The sequence below is a fragment of the Melospiza georgiana genome, chromosome 1 (assembly GCF_028018845.1).
Source record: "Melospiza georgiana isolate bMelGeo1 chromosome 1, bMelGeo1.pri, whole genome shotgun sequence".
NCBI lineage: Eukaryota > Metazoa > Chordata > Aves > Passeriformes > Passerellidae > Melospiza > Melospiza georgiana.
Window position 1 is genome coordinate 52391613 of NC_080430.1, and position 20931 is coordinate 52412543.

General features: G+C 41.6%; 1 protein-coding gene across 1 annotated transcript in view; it reads left to right on the forward strand.

Moving 5' to 3' along the window:
* Positions 1 to 20931, forward strand: part of EGFR (epidermal growth factor receptor) — a 157260-nt gene that overhangs the window by 121518 nt on the left and 14811 nt on the right. The window contains exons 14-20 of the mRNA XM_058019334.1: positions 859 to 958; positions 2855 to 3012; positions 8415 to 8450; positions 10386 to 10527; positions 12183 to 12305; positions 13517 to 13615; positions 18002 to 18187. Of these exons, the coding sequence (XP_057875317.1) occupies positions 859 to 958; positions 2855 to 3012; positions 8415 to 8450; positions 10386 to 10527; positions 12183 to 12305; positions 13517 to 13615; positions 18002 to 18187 (844 nt within the window). The remainder of the gene's footprint in view (positions 1 to 858; positions 959 to 2854; positions 3013 to 8414; positions 8451 to 10385; positions 10528 to 12182; positions 12306 to 13516; positions 13616 to 18001; positions 18188 to 20931) is intronic.

Sequence of the window (20931 nt, forward strand, 5' to 3'; positions counted from 1 at the left end):
TTCATCTGAAAATGACTGAGAGCAGCAATTTCAGACAAAATTGTTGCCTCAGCCTCACTCAGAACATGGAAAAAATATTGCTGCCTTGTGTGTCAATTCAACAGGTGATGTAGATGGAAAAGGCATGTCTAACAGCAAAATTACAAATTCTGACTTTTAAAGCTCCTGAGTATTGAGCAAATACTTGTCAGGGTGCTAATGCCTCTGATGTTTGTATTTCTCTAGTGGTTTGCAGTTTAGCAGCTGTCTTTTTTTTGTTGAGTGAATTCCCTCTGGCAGCTATTATAACCTGAAGGGCAGATCAGGGCATTATTTTGTGTCAAATGATGGGTAGATTTAGTTTAATTAATAACACCATTACTTGAAGTGGAACAGCTTTATTGCTATTAAAACCATCTGTTCCCAACTTTCATATTTTAATGATTCATTGTGTGTTGTAGAGAGGACATGAATTTAATTATCAGTGCCTTGCTATTTAACTTTCCTAATTATTATTTGTAGCCTTGGAATCACTTGAACTGTTTTTGCTGATCTCTTTGCATCACTACCATTTAAAAGCCTCTAGAAATGGTTGTGAGTATTCTGTGACATTAGCTTCAAAGGGAAAGTAAACTAATTTGTAATGTGCAATCTGGAGTGCCATGTGCTTCACTGTCAACCAAATTTCCCTTACTCTTACATCCTCCTGGTTGCACTGAGCAAGTGCTACTGGTGTAGCCAAGAGGGTCCCTCCTCCTGTCTCAGTACCATCATCATCTCAATCTAATGTGGAAAAGTCTAGAAAAGAAGACCACAATTTATCACTTGCTATTATTTCTGAGGTTTAATTGTTTCTCTTTGTTTGTTGCTGTTTTCCAGGGAGCCTAGAGAGTTTGAAAAGGACTCCAAGTGCCTCCCCTGCCACCCTGAGTGCCTGGTGCAAAACTCCACCATGTACAATGCAACCTGCACTGGACCTGTAAGAGCAGATTCATCTTAGCAAACCTGAGCCCCAGATCACATATTAATCTGTATTTCCCATGTTCAGATAATCCTGAGGTCTCATTTTAATCCTATTTGAGGTGAAGCAGAGAATGGGGGGGGGTTAGAAGTCAAGATCTTGGGGCAAGGGAGCAGGATGGGAAACCTCAGGGTGTTAGGCTTATTTTCTGACAGGTAATCCACAGTCACAGACATTGTAGAGACTTTAATATTCTTTAAAATATTAAAATTTGTACTTTTTGAAAAATACTTACTTTGGCAAATATGGCAAAAATTTGAGTAATGTGTAACCACTCAGCTTCCAAGTTGGTGTGAACACATTAGATCAAACTCAGATCTTAATTGCACAAAAGTCCAGTTCTCACAGGTCCACCTCTGTGTTATTTAGCCCAAATCTTTAAGCACCTCTTGCCACCACCAGCACTGACCCTGTCTGAGTGTTTGACCCTTGCTCATTGTTGAAGGTTTAGGAACTCCCCAATTGAGTACTCCCACTGAGACTCTCCAAATGACAAGCCACTCACTCACTCCCTTCCCCCTTCCCCTGTGGCAGGCTGGAGAGGAGAACTGGAGGCATAAGAGGGGAAAATCATGGGTTGAGATAAGAGCAATTTACTGGAAACAGCAATGAGATAAGGAAGGGAGCAGTAACAGCAGCAACATTAGTAACAGCGTACAAGAAAGATGAAGGATACTCACATAATTGCTCAGAACCAGCATTACCCCACTGTTCCCTCTGTCATGATTGCTCAACAAGAAAGAACCCCTTCTCCCCAGAAGAAACTGCTTCCCCCTGCCCCTGGGGGAAGGATGGATACATGAGGGGGTACAGAATAGCCCCCATGTCCTAGCCATGCCCCTCCTGGCTGCTGCAAAAATTAACCCTGTCCTGTCAAGAACAAGGACACCCATCATCAGTTTCAGCAGTCACTGCTCAGTAATGTGAAGCATTTGCATCCTCCCTCCTAGCACCATGGCCTCAAGGATGTTATTTACATTAAAAACTCCTTCAGGCACTGACCTCCTGTTCCATATTTGCCTAGCATCTAGTAATCAGTCTATTATAGTGGACCTTAGACATTACAGTGATTAAAATAATCTTCCTATAACGTGTCTTACTTTTGTCCCACTGCAACCAGCACTATGGATCTGGTCTGTTTTTTCTCCACAGTAGAATTTGACCCACAATTGCTGGTTCCCCGGCTTTAAAATATTTAGGTCATTCATGGTGCTGTTACAATCTTAATAAAAACAGTTCTGGCAAAAATGGCTGAAGGCAATGCCTTTAAATACAAAATACAAATTAAGTGCTTTTCAAAGTGGAACAAAAAAAAAAAAGCATGGACTCCTTGGGTTGCCTTCATCATCCTATGCTTCTTCCTAACAGAGGAAAGAACCTGTGCTGAGAAACCAGAAAAATAATGATTTGATTCCAGTTTTTCAGGGAGGTATCAGGAGGTCTATATCCACAGTTTTAAATTATGTGACAGAAGGTTCACCAGGTAGCAACCAAGCTGTCTGCTTTTCAGCTGACCCTTTATCAAGGTGTCATTAAATTCTTCCCCATTTAAAATGCAAAACGCACGTTTTCCAACCAGACAATAAGCAGAGGTGAAAAAGAAGCAACATTATCATGCAAGAAATGTTAGCTTTATAATGCAAGAAAATATTAGCTTTAACAACAGGAATGTCTTTTGTATGGTCCATCCTGCAAGAGCAATTGCTTGCAAGAATATCAGGTAGCAAGGTAATAAAACCAGACAATACTGAAAACTTCCAGGAATAAAAGGCATTTAGATTTGTCTTCTGAATTCCCTCCTGATGTAAGGAGGCTGATGTAAGGGCGTTATAAACAAGCTGTTTTTCTCTGCAGGGCCCTGACAATTGCATGAAGTGTGCCCACTTTATAGATGGCCCCCACTGTGTGAAATCCTGCCCAGCCGGGGTTCTGGGTGAGAATGACACCCTGGTCTGGAAATACGCTGATGCGAATAATGTTTGCCAGCTCTGCCATCCAAACTGCACCCGGGGGTGAGTAAATCCTGGGACTGAATGGTGGCAGGGGAGAAAAGAAAAAGAGAAACAGCTTGGCTTGAGCTCTTTCTTCTCCTGATGGTCCCATGTCAAACCACTGAGGAGAACTAGCAGGGAGCCAGAGAGGTCAGGAGAGCATAGTTAATGTAAGCACAGTGTGGCAAACTTTGTAAGTAGGAAAAGGTCAGTAGTATTTTGTCTTTATGCAGAAGGAAAGAAAAAAAATAGTTTAAGAGGTTTGAAACAGGCTTGTTTGATAACTTGAAAGAATTTTACAGGACTCAACCACCAGTGGTGCACCCTTTTTCTCCCACCTGGCTTGTTGCTGTGTCCTCTGGTTTTGAGAGGAACATCAGTGACATCTGGTGGATGCTGGGTTCCCAGGGCCCGTTTTTCTGTGCACCTTTCAATTTTCAGGAGGGAAATCCCAGTGGGGTAACACAGTAATTTTCTTTTTTTCCTTCTTTCCATATGCTAGCACTTGGTCTGATTTTAAAGCCTTGTGAGTGTGGGTTTTTTAACAGGAGTCACAGTAAATGCAATCTATATGAGCCTTTTTTTCCTCATTTGGGGACAGCTTAAACTGCAACCAGTAACAAGTTGTGAATTGATCTGTTTAATCTACATCACAAGTAATAATGGTCTTCTCTTCTGATTTCCAACCTACAAAAGACATGGGATGCACAGGAAAAGGTTTTAGGGTTTGAGAGCTGGTTATTGGACTGTGATGCTTCCAGAATAAAAAGCCAGCCCATGTTTGATGTATTTTCCTTCACAGGCCTCTGCTTTTCACCCTGCAAATTTGTCTGATCCAAAATCCTTCTATAATATGCCTATAATAAATGTTGCGAGAGAGGAATTGTAACATACGCAAACCAACCATCACAATGTATATTAGCTAATCCAGCTGCCAGTTCCCCACCTTCATGGGAAAAAGGAGATGAAGGGTGGAATCACTCCCTTCATCAGAGGGCAAGTCACAGCCCTTTCCAGTGCTCATAGTGAAATTCAGTGCAATGGATTTCAGACAGTAGTTATACCAGCCTGCTGGATTTGTCACGGTTTACAGCTATGGCCCTTGCTTTTCCTATAGTCACACACAAGGCTGATCAGGGCTTCCCACTGCTAGCCCAGGAAGAAATTTCCTCAGTTGAAAAGGGATCATAATAAGGTTGCTCTTTATTAATTACTTCAGTAGTCCCTACTGAACAAACTGGCCACAGTGGTCTGATATCCTCCTTCTAACTGGCCACATGGAAATGCAGCTGATTTGTGGAATAGTGTAATGAGTAACCACATCTGAACAAGGCTTTTTTTTCACTGTGCAGCCTCAGTAGTGAGATCAAACACTAGACTCTAATGCAGATTTGGAGAACATAATTTGCCAGTCAGGGATGTAAAACAAGCCACACAGTGGCTCTTGGTGCACAAGCAAGTTCCCCAAGCAGAATTGACCAGAGAAGTCAATTCCTGCCTTGCTTTAGAAATGGATGAGGGAACCACAAGAGTCAGACAGGAGATGAGGTTACAGTAAGGAGACTTTTTAAAAATGAGGGTTACCCAACATATGCCTCAGTGTATTTGGCCCTGTGTTATTAAGGCAGAACATAAAAAGTAGTATCAATTTCATCTTTCACATGAAAGAGCCGGGCTGAGTTTGCATCAGTTACATTGTGAACATGCTCAATAGCCCAAGTCAAATTGATGCCCAAATGTGGCAGATGAAATAGGCTGTGTCCCTGAAGGGCTCAAGAGAGCTAGAAGGAGGTAGTGTTGCAGTATTTGCTATACAGATGAGACATCTGTGGCCATGGATGAGTAGGGAGCCATATCAGGGTTATAATGTGGGAACATGCAGTCAGGCACAGCATTGTCCCTCTGAAGGCAATCCATCAGCAATGCCATTTCTCTTCACGCCTTTCCCTCATTTTGCTGTGGGAATGGATCTGTTCAGCAGTGGGTGGAAAACATCTGTCTCACAAAGCTTTAGCATCCTTAGAAACCACAGTCTCAGCAATTCCTTCATGACAAGAAACAACAACTTCATTTCTGTCCCTGTCCAATTTCACGGCTAGAGCCCACAAAATCTTATCAGCATGATTAAGTGTGCTGACTTCAGTAGTCATGCAAGCAAGGGTTCCCAGGATCTCTCTCTGTTTTCCTTATTTGAAGAAGCTTCGACTAAAGGACTTCTCTTCCCAGCTGAGTCTTGTCAGGAATTTCATTTTCTCACTTTAGGTATGCGTACTGGTTGTACATTCCTTCTTTTGCAATGCCATGAAGAATCCCTTTGAGTCTTATTATCTTTGCTGAGTCCATTTTTCAGCCTTCATTAGGAAACAGAATGAAGGATGCTTTCTCCTGCCTAGCTCAAAAGACCCCTTTTCTCCCAATTCTCCTGTATTCTCTTGAGAATTTTGTACACGAGCTTCCTTTTGCCATGCTTCTAGTGCAGCTGAGAATTATATGCTAAAATAAAGAAAGCAACATCTCAAAAGCCCTGGAATTACCCCATATGCTCATCAGTTAAAGACACCCATCATCTTAATTAATCTGGTCAGTGTTGAAGGATTTGGTTTTCCCTTGCCAGTCTCACAGAGTACAGGAAATAAACTCAGACACAGCCACTGGAGTGGATGAACAAGGAGAAGAAGCTACCACTGTAGCCAGTGCCACTGGCTGGCACATCCTGCCTCCATCCACAGCTGCTATCAACACTGTGTCTCACCAGTCTTCATTTTAAATGCTAAGGGATTTTGGGGGGAAATGAGAAAGTGGCTAGGGGATCTGAGAGGGAAGGCTGCAGAAGCACAGCACAAATTCTATGCCTTTGTCACTCTTGGAAGGTTACTTAGAAAGAAAGGACAAAATAAAATTTTTCTAAAGTTTAAAAAAACTTCAAAATGGTTTTCCATTTATTTTATGATTGTGAAGTAACTTAGGCTGTTACAGTGTGAGTCCCCTCTGAAAGGCCATCAATCATAACAACTTGACTATATTACATCAAATTAGGAACTATAGGTCAAGGAGAAACTTGTTAAAACCTTGATGGATTTAGGAAATAAACAGCTGTGTCTGCACAGGGAGCAGTAATATTTACATAGACAGGTAAAATGTGCAGTTCAGGATGAAGTAGTTTTCAGGAGCTGTACACAGAACTAATTTTCCAATAAGTAGAGAAATATATCAAAGACTACAACTGCTGTTATATTCTTCTCATATATCCATAAGATCTTGAGTTACTTCATAACATAAGGTCACATTTGTCATTTTGGTTTCCGTAAGCAGAAGAAAAATTACTCAGGAATGGAAAACGTGATTGTTTAGATTCCATAAAATCTGGGTTACTTATGTAGGGTGTCATCATAAAATTCCACAAGAAAGATAGTTATATATAGCCCTGGAGGGATAATTCTTATGGACTTTGTTTCTTCTCTGACTTGTGAAATTAATCAGAAAACCAAGTGGGATTTGAAAAGCACAAGCTGATCTCTCTATTTCTTCCCAAACACCTTTTTACTTTATCCTACACGACTTGATATTGATGGATTTGTGTGGGAAAGGAAAGGGAACTGATAAAAATCTACAGTTCTCCTGCCTCTACTTTGATGTGTAAGAGAGGAACTGGTCAGTCATTCCTCAGACTCTAGCTACAATCCCCTCAGCCAGTTTTGTTTGCTGTTAGGAAGCACGTAGAGAATTTGCTGTCTTAAAGTAGCATGGCAAACCAGAATTTTGAGAAGGAGATACTTTGAGGGACAGAAGTCATATTCTGAAATTAGGTGAGGTCTTCTAATTTCTCATTCTTATCAAGAGCAGCTGCACATGTTTTGTTGTTCAAGAGGTAGACCATGGCTGGATGAGGTCTGGAGTCCTAGGACAGTTTTCCATTGAGCACCTGAAGAGAGAAGCCCAAGGCAAGATCTGCCCCCTGTGATGATAAGCAAGCTGGTGGCCCTGCTCTGCATGTGCAGCCTCTCCGTGCTTAGTTACACAACTGAGCAAACAAAGCAAGCTGTGTGCTGGTAGGAAAGCTAACAAGGCTGAGGACCTGGAATCCGGGAATTGGTATGCACAGCACTTCCAGCATGTCCAGGACACCAGGATGCACATTCTTGCATGGGAGCCCAGTGAACTTACAAGACCTTCCAGATGCTGGGTCTTGGAGCACTGTGTTGGCCCAGAAACAAGACAAATACACAAGGGAAGATCCAAGTAATGAAAACAAACAAACAAACAAACAAACTAAAACCCAATAAAATGAGTAGTTGCTTCACCTCTTCCTTCCCCAGACCTAGTCCAAGTTATGGGAGATCTACAACTCTACCTGGCATTTTGAAATTTTTTGGTTCCTTCTGTCAGTGAGAGGGATTCCAGAGCAGTTTTCCTGGCATGGGCTCACTTTTTACCCCCTATTTGACCTCCTCTGTAATTGTTTTGGGATGATCCATTTTCTTGAAGTCAGCGCAGGGAGCGGATACCACAAACTGGACTTTAGTCCTTTTCTGTGCTCTGTTTTCTAGAGGTGATGTCAGCCTCTCAGTAATGCTCTCCTTCCTCAGCAGACACCACAAAGACCACAATTCCCATGAAGAGCATACATCTTATAGCCCAGCAGCTCTTGGGGAATGCACTGTGCCTCTCACACTCATTAGACCATCAAGTGAACGCCGTCACTGTTTTCATCTGTGGGGTTTTTTGCACTGCGCTGCCAAAAATTTGAGCATTTTAAACTCAAATGGAGGGTGAATGACTTGCTAGTAGAGTTCCTGGCTCCCTGGATAATGATTGTACCTGTTTACATTACCAGTAACATAAGACTTTGGATTCTAAAGGAAAAATACCATGGACACATGCCAACAAGCTGTAGCCCAAGAGAGTGCTGTCAAGTCCCATTTTTTGATGGAAGTCCATGTATCTGCTACCCCAGTTTTCCATTGAAATAGAAAGTCTGGAAATTTAGTTCTTTACCTTATCAGGAAACAAGGATTATGCAGGAGGGTCTGCAATGACAAGTTTCCACATGTATTCCTGTCCGTGTAGGAGGAGGAGGCCACTTCTGCCCTCCTCCACATTCAGCCCTGGGCTCTGCACAGAGATAGGGAATCCATGAATTTTGTGTATCTATATACTCCCCCACTTCTACCACATGCCAAAAAATTGTTTTAAAGCATTCTTTAAACTGAATATGCAGCATAGCTATTTCTCTAGATAAAAGATTCTGGAGCAAGGTTGTTGACTGATATTTAATGGAGTGTATGACTATTATAAATTCCTATGTTAACACTTGGACTGTTCTGAAACACAAACTTTCAAATCAGTAGCTCTCTGCTTAGTTGAAATTACAGAAGTATGTAGGCCAGAGCTACAATGTTTGTAACGTTCATTTGTTTTTACAGGTGCAAAGGGCCAGGTCTTGAAGGCTGTCCAAATGGGTGAGTATTTATTCTGCTACAATTAATGGCAGAGCTGTAAGGAATGTGTGTGTGTGTGTTTACATTTGCACAGTGGACATTGCAAGGCTGGGACTAAAGTCTTCAGCTGTTTACAGGGAAGTGACAGTGTAAAGCAGGCTCAGAGCTATAAAAATGGTTTAAAGAACTGAGAAACACTGCTACTGGTTCAAGACTTCAAAATCTTGTTCTGCCTACAATTTTTGTCAAGGTGAGACCAGGGATCTTTTACTGAAGAATAAAAGGAAGGGATGGAAAAAGGAAGGATTAAGGGCAGAGAGAGCTATATTTAGGATTGATATAGTTACCTGTGTTGCAGGAGACTGAGAGATGCAGAGGGTCTTTTCCAGCCCTGTGATCTGAACATCTCCAAATACTGTGTGTCCAGTTGGATTCTCATTCATCACACTCAGACTAGATCTTATATCACACTGCTTGGCTTCATGATGTGCTCAAGGTCATGCAACAAGCAAACAGCCTGACTGAGAGAGAGAGGGATTTAGTTTCTGGCCACAAAGTCATGCTATGGCAAGATAAATTCAGCCCAGAAGTACTGTTAAAAAGTGACTGTATTTAATAGTAATCCCTGGGGCAACCTAGAAAAATGCTGGGAAGAATCTCTAAGTACAGACCAAAAAACAACCGCGGAAAACAGGTTTTTCTTTTCAACTTAAATTTGCAATTACCCAAGCTTTAATAAAGAGGCAGCAATCTGTCTTTACAGTGGGAATGGTACACAACACCTGGCTTCAGACATTTGTACTTGTAAGGAAGACTGATGATCTGACATTCACTGTGACCCTTACAGCATGCCCCCTTCCCCCCACAATAATGGGGGGATATCAGCTGCATTGCTGGTATCACACCTGTGGATGCCTTTCTGAGAGGCCTTCTCTCCACATGCTTCACGTCTCTGCTCACACATGGGCTGCTCACAGCTGGCACACATAGGCATCACAGATCTGATGCTCATGTGCTTGGTGGGTGTGGGAACCCAGGACATCCCTCTGGCTGTCCAGGATGGCCAAGACACCTGCCAGGGGGCTCAGAAGCCCTGGCACGGAGCCCAAAACACCTGTGGTTTTGTTTATGACCCATGGAAGAAATTACCAACCTTATATGAAGATCAGCAAGCTACAACAGTTTAAGTAGAATAATAGTGAAGTTATCACGGGGTGAAAAAGTAGATTGTGGGGTTTCTAGAATGGGAGTTCAGGAGGCAAGATGGAGGGATCTGGGTGTGGCCAGCCTTTCTTCTTCTTCTTCTTGGCCTCCATCTTCTGCTATGATGTTGGCACTTACTGATTGGTCTAGAGTAGAAGCTCACCATCTAACTTAGGTGATAGGTACTGGAAAGTAATTATAAATGTTGTATACATAGTTTTTAGTATAAAGACATAACACTGCTCCGGGGGCAGGCAGAGTGCGTGGAACTGTCCTGCTGGACAGACCTCGGCAGGACAGGAGAAAATTTTTTATAGATAAGACTCAATAAACAACCTTGAGACCAAGAACTGAAGAGCTCCAACTCATTCTTCAAGTGCTTGGGCTGGGAAAGAGACTTTTAACATCTCTCAGGGTTGCAGTGACCACCAAAAGATCCCAAGAGGTGGGTTTGTTGGAGGGAGAAGAAATCCCCACACTTAAGCTATGAGGATCAGTTCCAATTATGAGTTTGAGGGAAGAATGAAGACTTGTGGTTGAAGCCCTGGTGGAAATTAAGCACCACTTTGGACAGATTACTGGATGAGGAACTTAAAAATATAGGTGCCCAAGAAATCTGAAATGTCAAATAGGCTTATGTGGGCATCCAGAGTCTGATCAAAACATAAGGCTTCCTTCAACCTCTCTAGGGCTTCTTTAAAGTCTAACACCTAAGAATCTTTTTCTCTTTCTGTGTGCCCTGCTGTGCTGCAGCTCCAAGATCCCGTCCATCGCAGCGGGTGTTGTGGGAGGGCTCCTGTGCCTGGTGGTGGTGGGCCTGGGCATCGGCCTGTACCTGCGCAGACGCCACATCGTCCGGAAGCGCACGCTGCGCCGCCTGCTGCAGGAGAGGGAGGTGAGCACTGCCAGCACCCTGATCCACCTGGCCCACTGGGGCCTGCTCCTTGTGCCGGAGGATTAAAGCACCCTGCATCTGTGTCCTGCACCCTTGTAGCTCACCCATCCCCTGGGATGGGGAATCCGGCGTTGCCACGCCACTCAGGAAAGGAGCGGCATGCACCTAACACCTTCCCAATCTCAAATCTGATCCCTCTGAGTATCATTTGCAAAATATTTAAGGGATTTGGATGTCTCAATCCCAAGGAAAGTCATTGAGATTGTCTGCCCAGAAAAAACTACACCTTCAGGTTGAGGTGCAATGTGTTTGCTGATCCGTACTACCTTCCTGTGTAGACCTTCAGCCTCAAATCGTGTGTCCCTCCAGACGAGCCCTGGGGCTCCTCTGGCAGCTTGGGGTGCTTTTGAAAGTATTTCCCCCTTGATCCTGTGGAAAAAAAAAGGAGAGGAGGGAAAGGAATTGAGGAAGTGTTTGTGTCTTGTCTTTGGTTTGGTTTTAGCACAAAAAGCCCACAAAGCCATCAAAGTGAATGGTTCACCCTGTTGGGCATGAACAAGGTTTCTGCACTGCTCTTTGTTTTTGTGTGCATTACAGCATCACCCTCTGGATACCTCATATACAGCAAAATTCCTAATCCTCTGTGGAAGCTGCTCTTTTGTGGTTAGCCCCCTTCTCTTTCTAGTCTGGTTCTAGTAAATTAGCCAATTGTTTTTAACATTCTGCTAAAATCCCAATTGTAGCTTCGTTCTGTACTTGCCAGCTTTGCAGAGCTGCTAATATCCTTAAAAAAGAAAAAAGAAGAAAAAGATAAGCTGGCTTGTTTTTCATTGCACTATGAAACTATATTTTACATACTGCTGTATTCTGCAGTTGTGATAGTAGAGTTCAATTTCTGCTCAGCTCATATTGTACCCTCTGGACTCCTCAAAATGAGGATATTTCATCACAACTGAGAGGGTGCTGGTCCTCTAAAATCAGATTGAATCTAGCTAAATATGGTTTCATTTGAAGAAAAAGCAAAACAAATAACATGAGGAAAAAGCTGACTTATGCAGCATAAAAGAATTAAATTACTTTGGAGGGCATTACCACTGTTTGCAATAAGGCTAAGATAATATTTTTTAAAAATCAATAGGCAATTCAACATCCTTTTTTTTTGAGGAAAGAACCACTGTCAGAGTGGTTCTTTCCTCAAAAATTGCTGCTTGTACACTGTGTGATCTGAGGGAACCACTGGTACCCTGGGAATTTTATCCAGTTAAACAAGACCAGACATGAAAGGTTCCAGGTGATTCTTGCCCATTATTTTAAACATTTTAATAATTTATTCACAAGTTCAAAACAAAAATAATCTCCTTTAGCATCTGTGGTAATTACATGATTTTTCATGCCATGTATTTCAAGGCTTTGAAGTCATAGCCTCCATTTGAGAAGAGGTATCCCTTCATTCTCCTTCAAAATGGCAGCTGCCACTCCATGCTTGATTTTTGGAGCAGGTATTTATTCCTGCAAGTCAGAGCAGAGCTATCCTCCCAAAAATTTCACATGGAATCAAATGTTCATTATTTTAAATGAAGGATTTATTTGCTTCTCCAAAGTGTTCAACCTTCCAGACTGTGTAACCTTCTAACATTATCTTCTCTCTGCACCAGCTTGTTGAACCACTGACACCGAGTGGAGAGGCACCAAACCAGGCTCATCTGAGAATTCTAAAGGAAACAGAATTTAAAAAGGTCAAAGTTTTAGGCTCTGGAGCTTTTGGCACTGTTTATAAGGTAACATCATTGTTTTTCTATTCCCTTTTCATCCTGCACCCTCCTACAGAAGCCACCCAAACAAAGCAAGAATTGGGAGCTTCAATCATTGTGTAGATTTTTTTTCTTTAAACTAGATTTTACAGCATGTATCTATCCATTGAAGGGTAGAGAGATTATTCAATCATCATTAGTTTTGTTAGAAATTGGCTAACAGGAGCAGGTTTACATAAAATGTTGCCAAAGTCATACTAATGAACCTGGAGAACAAAGATCATGACCTAAAACTTACCATAGTCAGATACATCCCACTGTAAAAATTAAGAAGAAAAAGAAATGCATTGTGGTTAGCTCAGTGCAAAACCATTTTTCTGTGTCATCTGGGATCTTCTTTTTATAACATTCAATCTTTCTTTCATTAGAACTGGTTCAGATGTGTGAAAGCATCTGCACACCTTCAGCTGTGTGGGTTCACAAGTTATTTTTTCTCTTGGTGTTTGTTTATCCTCTGTGCTTCTTCGTTAAGTTCCTCCTTTTATTCAGGATATGTGTTTCAGGCTTTTCCATTAACTGTAGATTCCCATATTTCTTTATAAAGCTCTATATTCCAAATCAGGCTTCCAGCTATGATTAGGAACTTCAGGGGCACAAAAAGATGTGCACTTGCACTGCTGGGGGTTTCAGGAGCACGTCCTCCCAGTGCCACACTGCTGACCTGACGCCTAAATGGCCTCCTCACAATTCAGATGTAGAGCACTGCACTAGTGGGACACAGACTTCCCTGCCACTGCATGTGTATGGCTGCATTGTTTGTACAGCACAGGTGCCATCTGGTTTTAATGAGAAAATGCTAATTATTTTCATCCCGTGATTTATAAATTGGAAGTGGCAAGGTTTTGCACATGTAGTTGCTGTGAAGCTCTAATTAGTTAGATTTCCATCCACAAATGTTGTTCTTTATGCTTCTCTTGGGCTACTTACAGAGGCATAGTAATGAACATGTTTTTTCAAGAAAGTATGGTAGAGGTGACTGAAAAAGAAGTACCACCCCATTAACAGGAATTTGGTAATACCCACAAGACACATTTTTTTGCATACTTTTGTTGTCTGCCATGTCTTTCTATTGCTCAGAATATTTAAGTCTACTCAGGAGATGTAAAATATATATGTAACTGTGAGAATTAACCTGTTAGGTATGAGACTGAATAACCCTCTGTATTTCTTTTTGGTAGGGACTTTGGATCCCAGAAGGAGAGAAGGTTAAAATTCCTGTTGCCATTAAAGAGTTGAGAGAGGCTACATCACCAAAAGCCAACAAGGAAATACTTGATGTGAGTTTTCATGTTTGTTTTCTCAAGTTGCCAGTGGTCTGTGGATTTTCTTCTCTAACAACTAGAGGGGTTTCAGGAATTTGTGTGGGAAGAAATATTTTGCATCCCAAACTCAATTGTCCCTCTAGAAGTTCTGCACTTTGCCGCCCAGTCTGTGAAGTGCTTTTGTGTCTCTCATGAACCCAATCCTAATACAGATTTTATACTTGTGGGGTAGCACCTACGGAGTAGTCGGGACCATACATTTACAACTACTTCTCTTTTTTTTTATTTTGATATTTCAGACCTTAAGCTGTAGCCTTCATTGTCATTATGGTGGTACAACTAAGCCAAATAACAACAGACCTAGTGATTTATGAATCCTGCAGGTTGTCATAAACTGGTTGCTTGATTAAATAGAATTAAATTTAACTATAAATCCAAAATAAAATTTTAAAATGCCAGCTGTCTGATTTCTCTGCCATAGAATGCAAGAAATTATCTCACCTTCTGACAGAAGCTTAGAATTTTTATTTTATTGTTTGGATAGAGCTCATAGATTCAGAAAACAGGAGAAAATGCTGTGGGACACTGATTTAGGAGTTCATAAATGTTTGAGTTTACAATGAGTGAGCCAGAGTCCTAAATACAAAGTTTCTTGAACCTGGAGTTTATGAAAATCTAAACTAGAACCAAAGCCATGGAACATGCAGAACCCAGGATATATAAATTTGTGTACAAGGAGACTGCTGAGTGAGGAGAGGAGCACTCAGAAGTTCAGTGTGTAACTTCAGATTTCACACGCTGTGGTTCAGTCTTAAGCAACAAGAAGAATTTGTCTGTCTGTTTCTGTCCTGTCCCTGGTATGTCCCAAATGGACCTGTTTGTCTGGAATTGATGGTGCTGTTAATCAAGCACACAAGTCCTTCAGCCATGGGGAAAATTGTGGACTTTTTTTGTTTTGGTAGGGACTGAATGTAGAAGGCTGGTTTTTTTTTTTTTCAATCCAGCTTTGGTCAGCAAATGACACCTCAGGTAGGAAGGTTCATCTCAGATGGCTGAGGCTGGTAAAGATCTTAACAAAAAGCCCATCCTTGTAGTGAGAAGTCTCAGGATAAATGTCTGTGAACAAACCACCATTCGTGCTACTGACAATAATAAAGCTCCCTGGATTTTTCAAGTCACCCTGAATAAACAGTGTTATTCCAATACATTACTCTGCTTCATCAGATTGTGTGTTATGCACCATATGATTTGATAGGCATATTGCAGCAGTGCAGAAGAACTGGTGGTCCATCTCCAAATCCATACAGGAAGCAATATCCATTTTGGTTTTAGTTTAGTTAGACTCCAGACAAGTCTCAGCCCTTCCCCAAGTCCTACCTATGTGGCCCTCATTCCTGCCCCTCCCTCCCTTCACTGACATTCCCTGCATTGGGGAGCTGGTAGAGATGCTGCTCAGCTGCCTGCCCAGAGCTCTGGCCCACCACTTGCTCTTCACAGTGATGAGGAGCATAGCACAGTGTTCACAAAGGATGCTTTGGACTTAACTTCATTAAATTCCCGAAGGCACGTATCCTGGAGAAAGGGTTAGTCAACAAGCCTACAGTACTTCATCCTTCCTTCAGCAGATCAAGATCACTGGACAGGGCAGTAGATGCAGGGACTGTGTGCTCTTGAGTGGTATCAAAGTGCATTCTCTTCTAAAAGAAATTTCTGTAGCAAATCCCCACATTTTCTTTTCCTTTGAATCAGGATGTTTATCAAAAAGCTCTTCCTTTTCCAATCCTATTAATTTTTAGATAATTTAGTCAGTGAAACTCTGTATTTCAGAATTAAGTTTTTGAAAAAAATACAGAACTAGTGAAAAAAGCCAGAGGGATGACTCCAAAAGCACTTCTCAATACAGATTTTTGCTACACAACCAATTTTCCAAGGTCACTGGAACCTCAAAGATAATAATGTCTAATTAAAGATGATTTGTCTTACAGAATCACACTAGGTATAGAACAAGCACAGCAGCTTTAGTTCTTACAATCCAGGCAAGCTCTGGCTGACTTTATTAGGGTTAATTGAGAAGGTTGTTGTTAAATACCAAGCATACTTGGAGCAGGTCAGAGCGCACCCGAAGAGATTTCCAAGATAAACAGTTGAAACAAAGACCCACTTTAATGTCTTGGGCTACTTAGAGGGACCCACAGCCACACAATAGCTCTGTTCTGCTTTCTGCAAGGAGGAGGCAGTGGCCTGTTTTGCTCTGCAGTACCAAATGCAAGAGGCAATCAGCACTTGGATGCTCTCCGAAGGCTGTGGCCCAAACGCCCACCCCGTCCCGGTGCTCAGCCCCCGGGTCAGCCCCGCGGGGGCTGTGCAGCAGATGGGCAGTGAGAACAGCTCCTGCTCGGCAGTCTTCTACCCGCCCTGACCTGCCAAAATGAATACAATATGGATCTGAATCCCAGCAGGAAGCAAGGCATCCTTCATCATTGCAATGGCTCAGTTTGGAAGCATAGGGAAATAAAGTTGTTTTGGTCTCTGCTTATATCTGAGAATTGGATAACAAATTCGGAAGAATCTCTAAAAAATGATGCCACAAATATATACAAACTGAATAGCAGATCATGTTCCTGCTTTATCTTTCCTTGAGCTAGCCCACACAATCAGTGCTATCCATGGCAGAGGGCTGTTGGTCAATGATATGCCCACATCATGAAGCAGGTTACGAGCTCTTACTAAATCTGGTGGAGATCCTATTTAACCTGTCTGCCTGGAGGCCATTTTCATTCTGAGGGCTCCAAAACAGGGATACCAAATGCAGAACTAGTACCTCAAAAGAGGCTGTATTACATCATGTTTTGCTTAGGCTGGCCCATTAAGCAACGACCCAGAGGCCAGAAAGTATTGCTTAAGAATTGGGGTTGCTTATTTCTTGAACGTCATTGCCTTAATAACTTTGTTTAATAATAGTTCTCACCAGCTATGGAGCTATGTGACATCTATGGAACTTGCTAGATGATGAGTAAAGTGCTTTGGTATTTATTTTCTTAAGCTCTTAGAAAGAGCAGATTTTCTCTTTCCCTTGCACTATTCATGTCTTCACTATGATTTTAGGCTTTGGGAGACTGCTAACCTGAAATGCCAAGGGGTGATTAGTAGGTGTTACTCCAGATGCTGAATCAAGATGCTGACCTGCTCACTGAATGGAAAAATTCCCATTCATTTCCCCTTGTCTTGGTTTTCAATCAAATAACTTTTAAAATATCTAAAAGTGACATACTGTAAATCAGACACAAATTTAGTTAAGGAAACCAAACAACTGCAGCTCTATGTTTTTTCCCCTGGAATCCATTCTTGGAGTTGGCACTCTAGAGTGGATTTGAGTATAAATACAGATCTTAAAAATCAATCTATAAGTAGTTTTTGCATACAAAAACCATGAGATCAGGAATTTTTACTCCATGGCTATATTAAATAATGTATTTGAACCCGCCCTTGAAGGGATCTTTCCCTTCCCATGGAAGAACAAAAGAAGAGGAGGTATATTGGGCGCTGTAGACAGGTACCTAAAGCTACACAAGGTGTACCCATAATTGAAAAAAGAGTTTTTCACATATGTATGAAACTAAACCCCAAAATTCCAATTGACCAAAGGGTCTGTAATGCTTGGGCTCCCACATTCCAAGTACCTTTCTAGTATAATTTACATTGCTATATGACTCTAAACCAGCTTTTCCAATTGATGGCAGTATTTTCATCATTGTTACTTAAAGAAAAGCATTCAAGCTTCTAAAGCAGTGAAGTGATTATTAATCTATTTGGTTTGATATGGAATGAAGAACAACATGGTCAAGAAGAACATGGTCTCTTAAAGAATGAGACGGTCAGTCGTTTTCTAGATGACAACTTTGACTTTCTGGGTTAGTACCAACCTTGACAGGGGAGCAGAATTCTCAAAAATACTGATTTCCAATCAGTTTCATTAAAAGGTCTGTGGAGAAAAAAGCAATGCTCTTAAATTGTATTGCCCTTTCAATTAGGTGCTCAAAATTATGAAATCCCCTCAGCTTCCAGTTGGTGTTCAATTTGTTAATTCCTCCTTGGTCTGTAAGTTTTAATCTCCCAGGATTTTATGTCCAATGTTTGCTTGGTGTACAGTAGTGAGAGACTGGTTCTTCTGTAGCATCTCAGTGATGATTTGGTGTTCAAAATCTGGACATTCCACTGAATGGAAAATAGTCAGTCTGCAGAATGGGAAATATGTGTATTTTGCATGTGATACGAGACACAGAGTTTGCATATAGTATTTTAGCAACTTCTTGGATGACCAACTTATTTTAAACTGCCTCCAAATATTCATGTCATGCCAAGGAGAGTGTTCCACAGTTCTTCTTTTGCCTTTCTTCTCAGGAAGCTTATGTGATGGCTAGTGTTGACAATCCTCATGTGTGTCGCTTGCTGGGAATCTGCCTCACTTCAACCGTTCAGCTCATCACCCAGCTGATGCCCTACGGCTGCCTCCTGGATTACATCCGGGAGCACAAGGACAACATCGGCTCTCAGTACCTCCTCAACTGGTGTGTGCAGATTGCAAAGGTAAGCACAGCTCCAGATGAGCTAAACTCAGAGGTCTGACAGCATGTAATTACCTGTCTCTGCAAATTACCTGTCTCTTTCTGTTTCGCCACCTGGATCATAGGTATCTTAAACATGGCAGTAAGCAGTTACTTTTTCTCGAACAATTTACTTTTTTCATGCTGATGAGCAAACATTGACTATTCTTCAAAATGCTTCTAAACAGCTTAAAATTATCACCTAGACATTTATGTCCAACCTGGTATTGAAAGCATAATGCAATGCAAATGTGATGCAGCACAGGCAGCAGGGAAGGCAATAGAAGAATTTGTCAATTTCCATAGCAAAATGCTGCTTCCATCAGTGGATTTCTTTGGGCTAGGTCACAGGACAGTGATGTTGAATACATCTTCTTGTGTGCCTTGAAGATTTTCATGCTGAAATCTCTTAGGCCAGGGATCAAAACTGCTGACTACTGAATACCAGCTCCATCCTTGCTCAGGCTGGCTTTCCCCAAAAGGCATTCAGGCACCCCAGAGCTATTCTGTAACTCATAAATGCTGAGCTGGGGTCTGTAATCTAACTGCACTGGCCATAAAAGTCTTATTATCACACCTGGTACTGTTTGCCAAAGAGCAGCAGAGGAACCGCAATACAGCCTCTAGACCAATATGCTGTGTTTGGATGGTGGTTAGCTATTTGCAAATATAGAAAAACAATGCAAAATCAGCAAAAAACTAGCTGCAATTTGTTGGAGATTCATCATATGAGATGGCAGTGTCCACACAGCATGGTTGCTTTAATGCTATTTATTTCAGGAATGCTGGTCTGCAGGAAAACCACACACTTAAAAACTTATTTGTCCCTTGAGACCTTGTGTACATGCCAGGCTCGCCCAGCCGTGGTTTGCTTTCAGGAAGCATGCTGAGGACCTCAGAAATGTATCCATCAAATGTCTATAGAGCACTTTTCATCTCAGTGCACCTTTTTTACATTTTGCTCCACAACAAGTGAAATCTAATTTATGTGTCCACCTGGGATGTGAGCTGCTTTTTTTTGTGACTTTTTGTGACTCTTTTGCTTTCTTGTCTAATATCAATTACTGCTCTGTCCTGGTTCCAGTCTCTTTGGAGGGTGAACTGGAGGCTAAATTTCCTTCCTCCTCCTTCTTCTCCTTGTTAATTTTTAAGGTGGCAAAATGAATCCCCAGATGGGTCTTTGGGGCATTGCTTGCCCGAGAGGTTCCCATTCACAATTGTTTGCTTCCATTTGATTTTTTCATGGCGGTTCAACATTTGCCCACAGCAACTTCTACCCTCTCCAGTAATGCCTGACCTTCAACATAACTCCTTTGTGCTACTCCACTGAAGTTCTTCTCAAAGCACTCATAAATCTTATGTACAGCTTTTTCCCACCAATGTGTCTGGTATTACTACTCTGATAAAGTTTTGTCAGATTTTTGAACATTCTCTGACACTTTAAAATTTTTTTACTTCTGAGTGGAAAAAAGAATTGAAACAAATACATGTCTGGTAACTAAACAGCAGGAGACAAGTTCCCTGGGAAGCCTATTTTCGTTACTGTTTTCACAGCTTTGAAATAAGTTTGCTTTGCATCTTTTACAAACATTATCTTTTCCTGAGGTATGGAGTTCTCTCTTCCAGGCAAGATGTTATGATAGCATAAATACTCCATGTGCAGAAACAGTGTGAAGGAACTCTTTGAACACAAGGGTCTCATGCTTAGTGATGAAAAATGGATTAAAGTCCAGGCCTGCACACAATTAAAGATCGGCTGAACTTTCTAAGCTGGCAGTTCAACATTTTTGGTGTATGGTTATGCACGTGCATGAGTATTCAGTGATCAGCACCCTAAACAGCTTAGTGTGACACTGATATTCTGCCTTTCAACAGCTCTGAGTCTTATTAGCCTCTGCAGCAAGTCAATTTTAGCAGTGCATTTTTTGTCCTACTGGGGCTAGATTATGCAATTATTATTTTTTTTAAGGTAGTCTGGTTTTTGTTAGCAGCTCAGAAGTTTTTGTTCCGAGAGCTCTGCTTGCTAAAGGTCTATTTGTGTGATTCAGTGCACGCTCGTGGTGGCTCTGTGCCAGTTTGTTTGGGTGGTTTGTTTTGGCAACATTAGCAGTGCATGGGTGAAGTTCTGCTGAGGGACTTGGAAGGAGGATTCGATGGTGGTCCAGCTTAGAAGTGGGCTTAGGAAGCGGGTGGAGGATGGAAGGCAATTATTCCCTCCAGTCCTTTTCCATCACATCAACACAATAATTTTGGTGCTAACTCTGTAGGTTAAAAGTATTTTTTTTATCAATTCTCTTCATAAAAATACAAGTGCACAAGCTACCACCAGCAGAAATGCATGGACTGGGATTTATAGTGGATATTGTAGGAAACTTGGAAATCATGAACTTCTTGATTTCATATACCAAGAGACTGATGTTGAGGGAAAGGGGAGTAACCTCTGTGGTCAGAAACACAGCTGTTAAATTTATGCTTTAGAAGTCAAACCAGCACAATTAGTTATGTTCTTCCTTGAGAGGCAGTTGTACCAAAAAAGCACGTATGCTATGGCAAATCCAGCCTAATCATGGGAGGCAGTGAAACGGGAAGAACTTGCCTTTTTCAAAGAGAACTGGAAAATGGATGCAGCTCTGAGTTCAGACCTAGAACAAATTTTTTTTTGTTGTTTTCCCCCCATTTTTACCTTTGCAGTGGACTGCCTCATTGTTAGCAGGAAAAAGGCAGAGT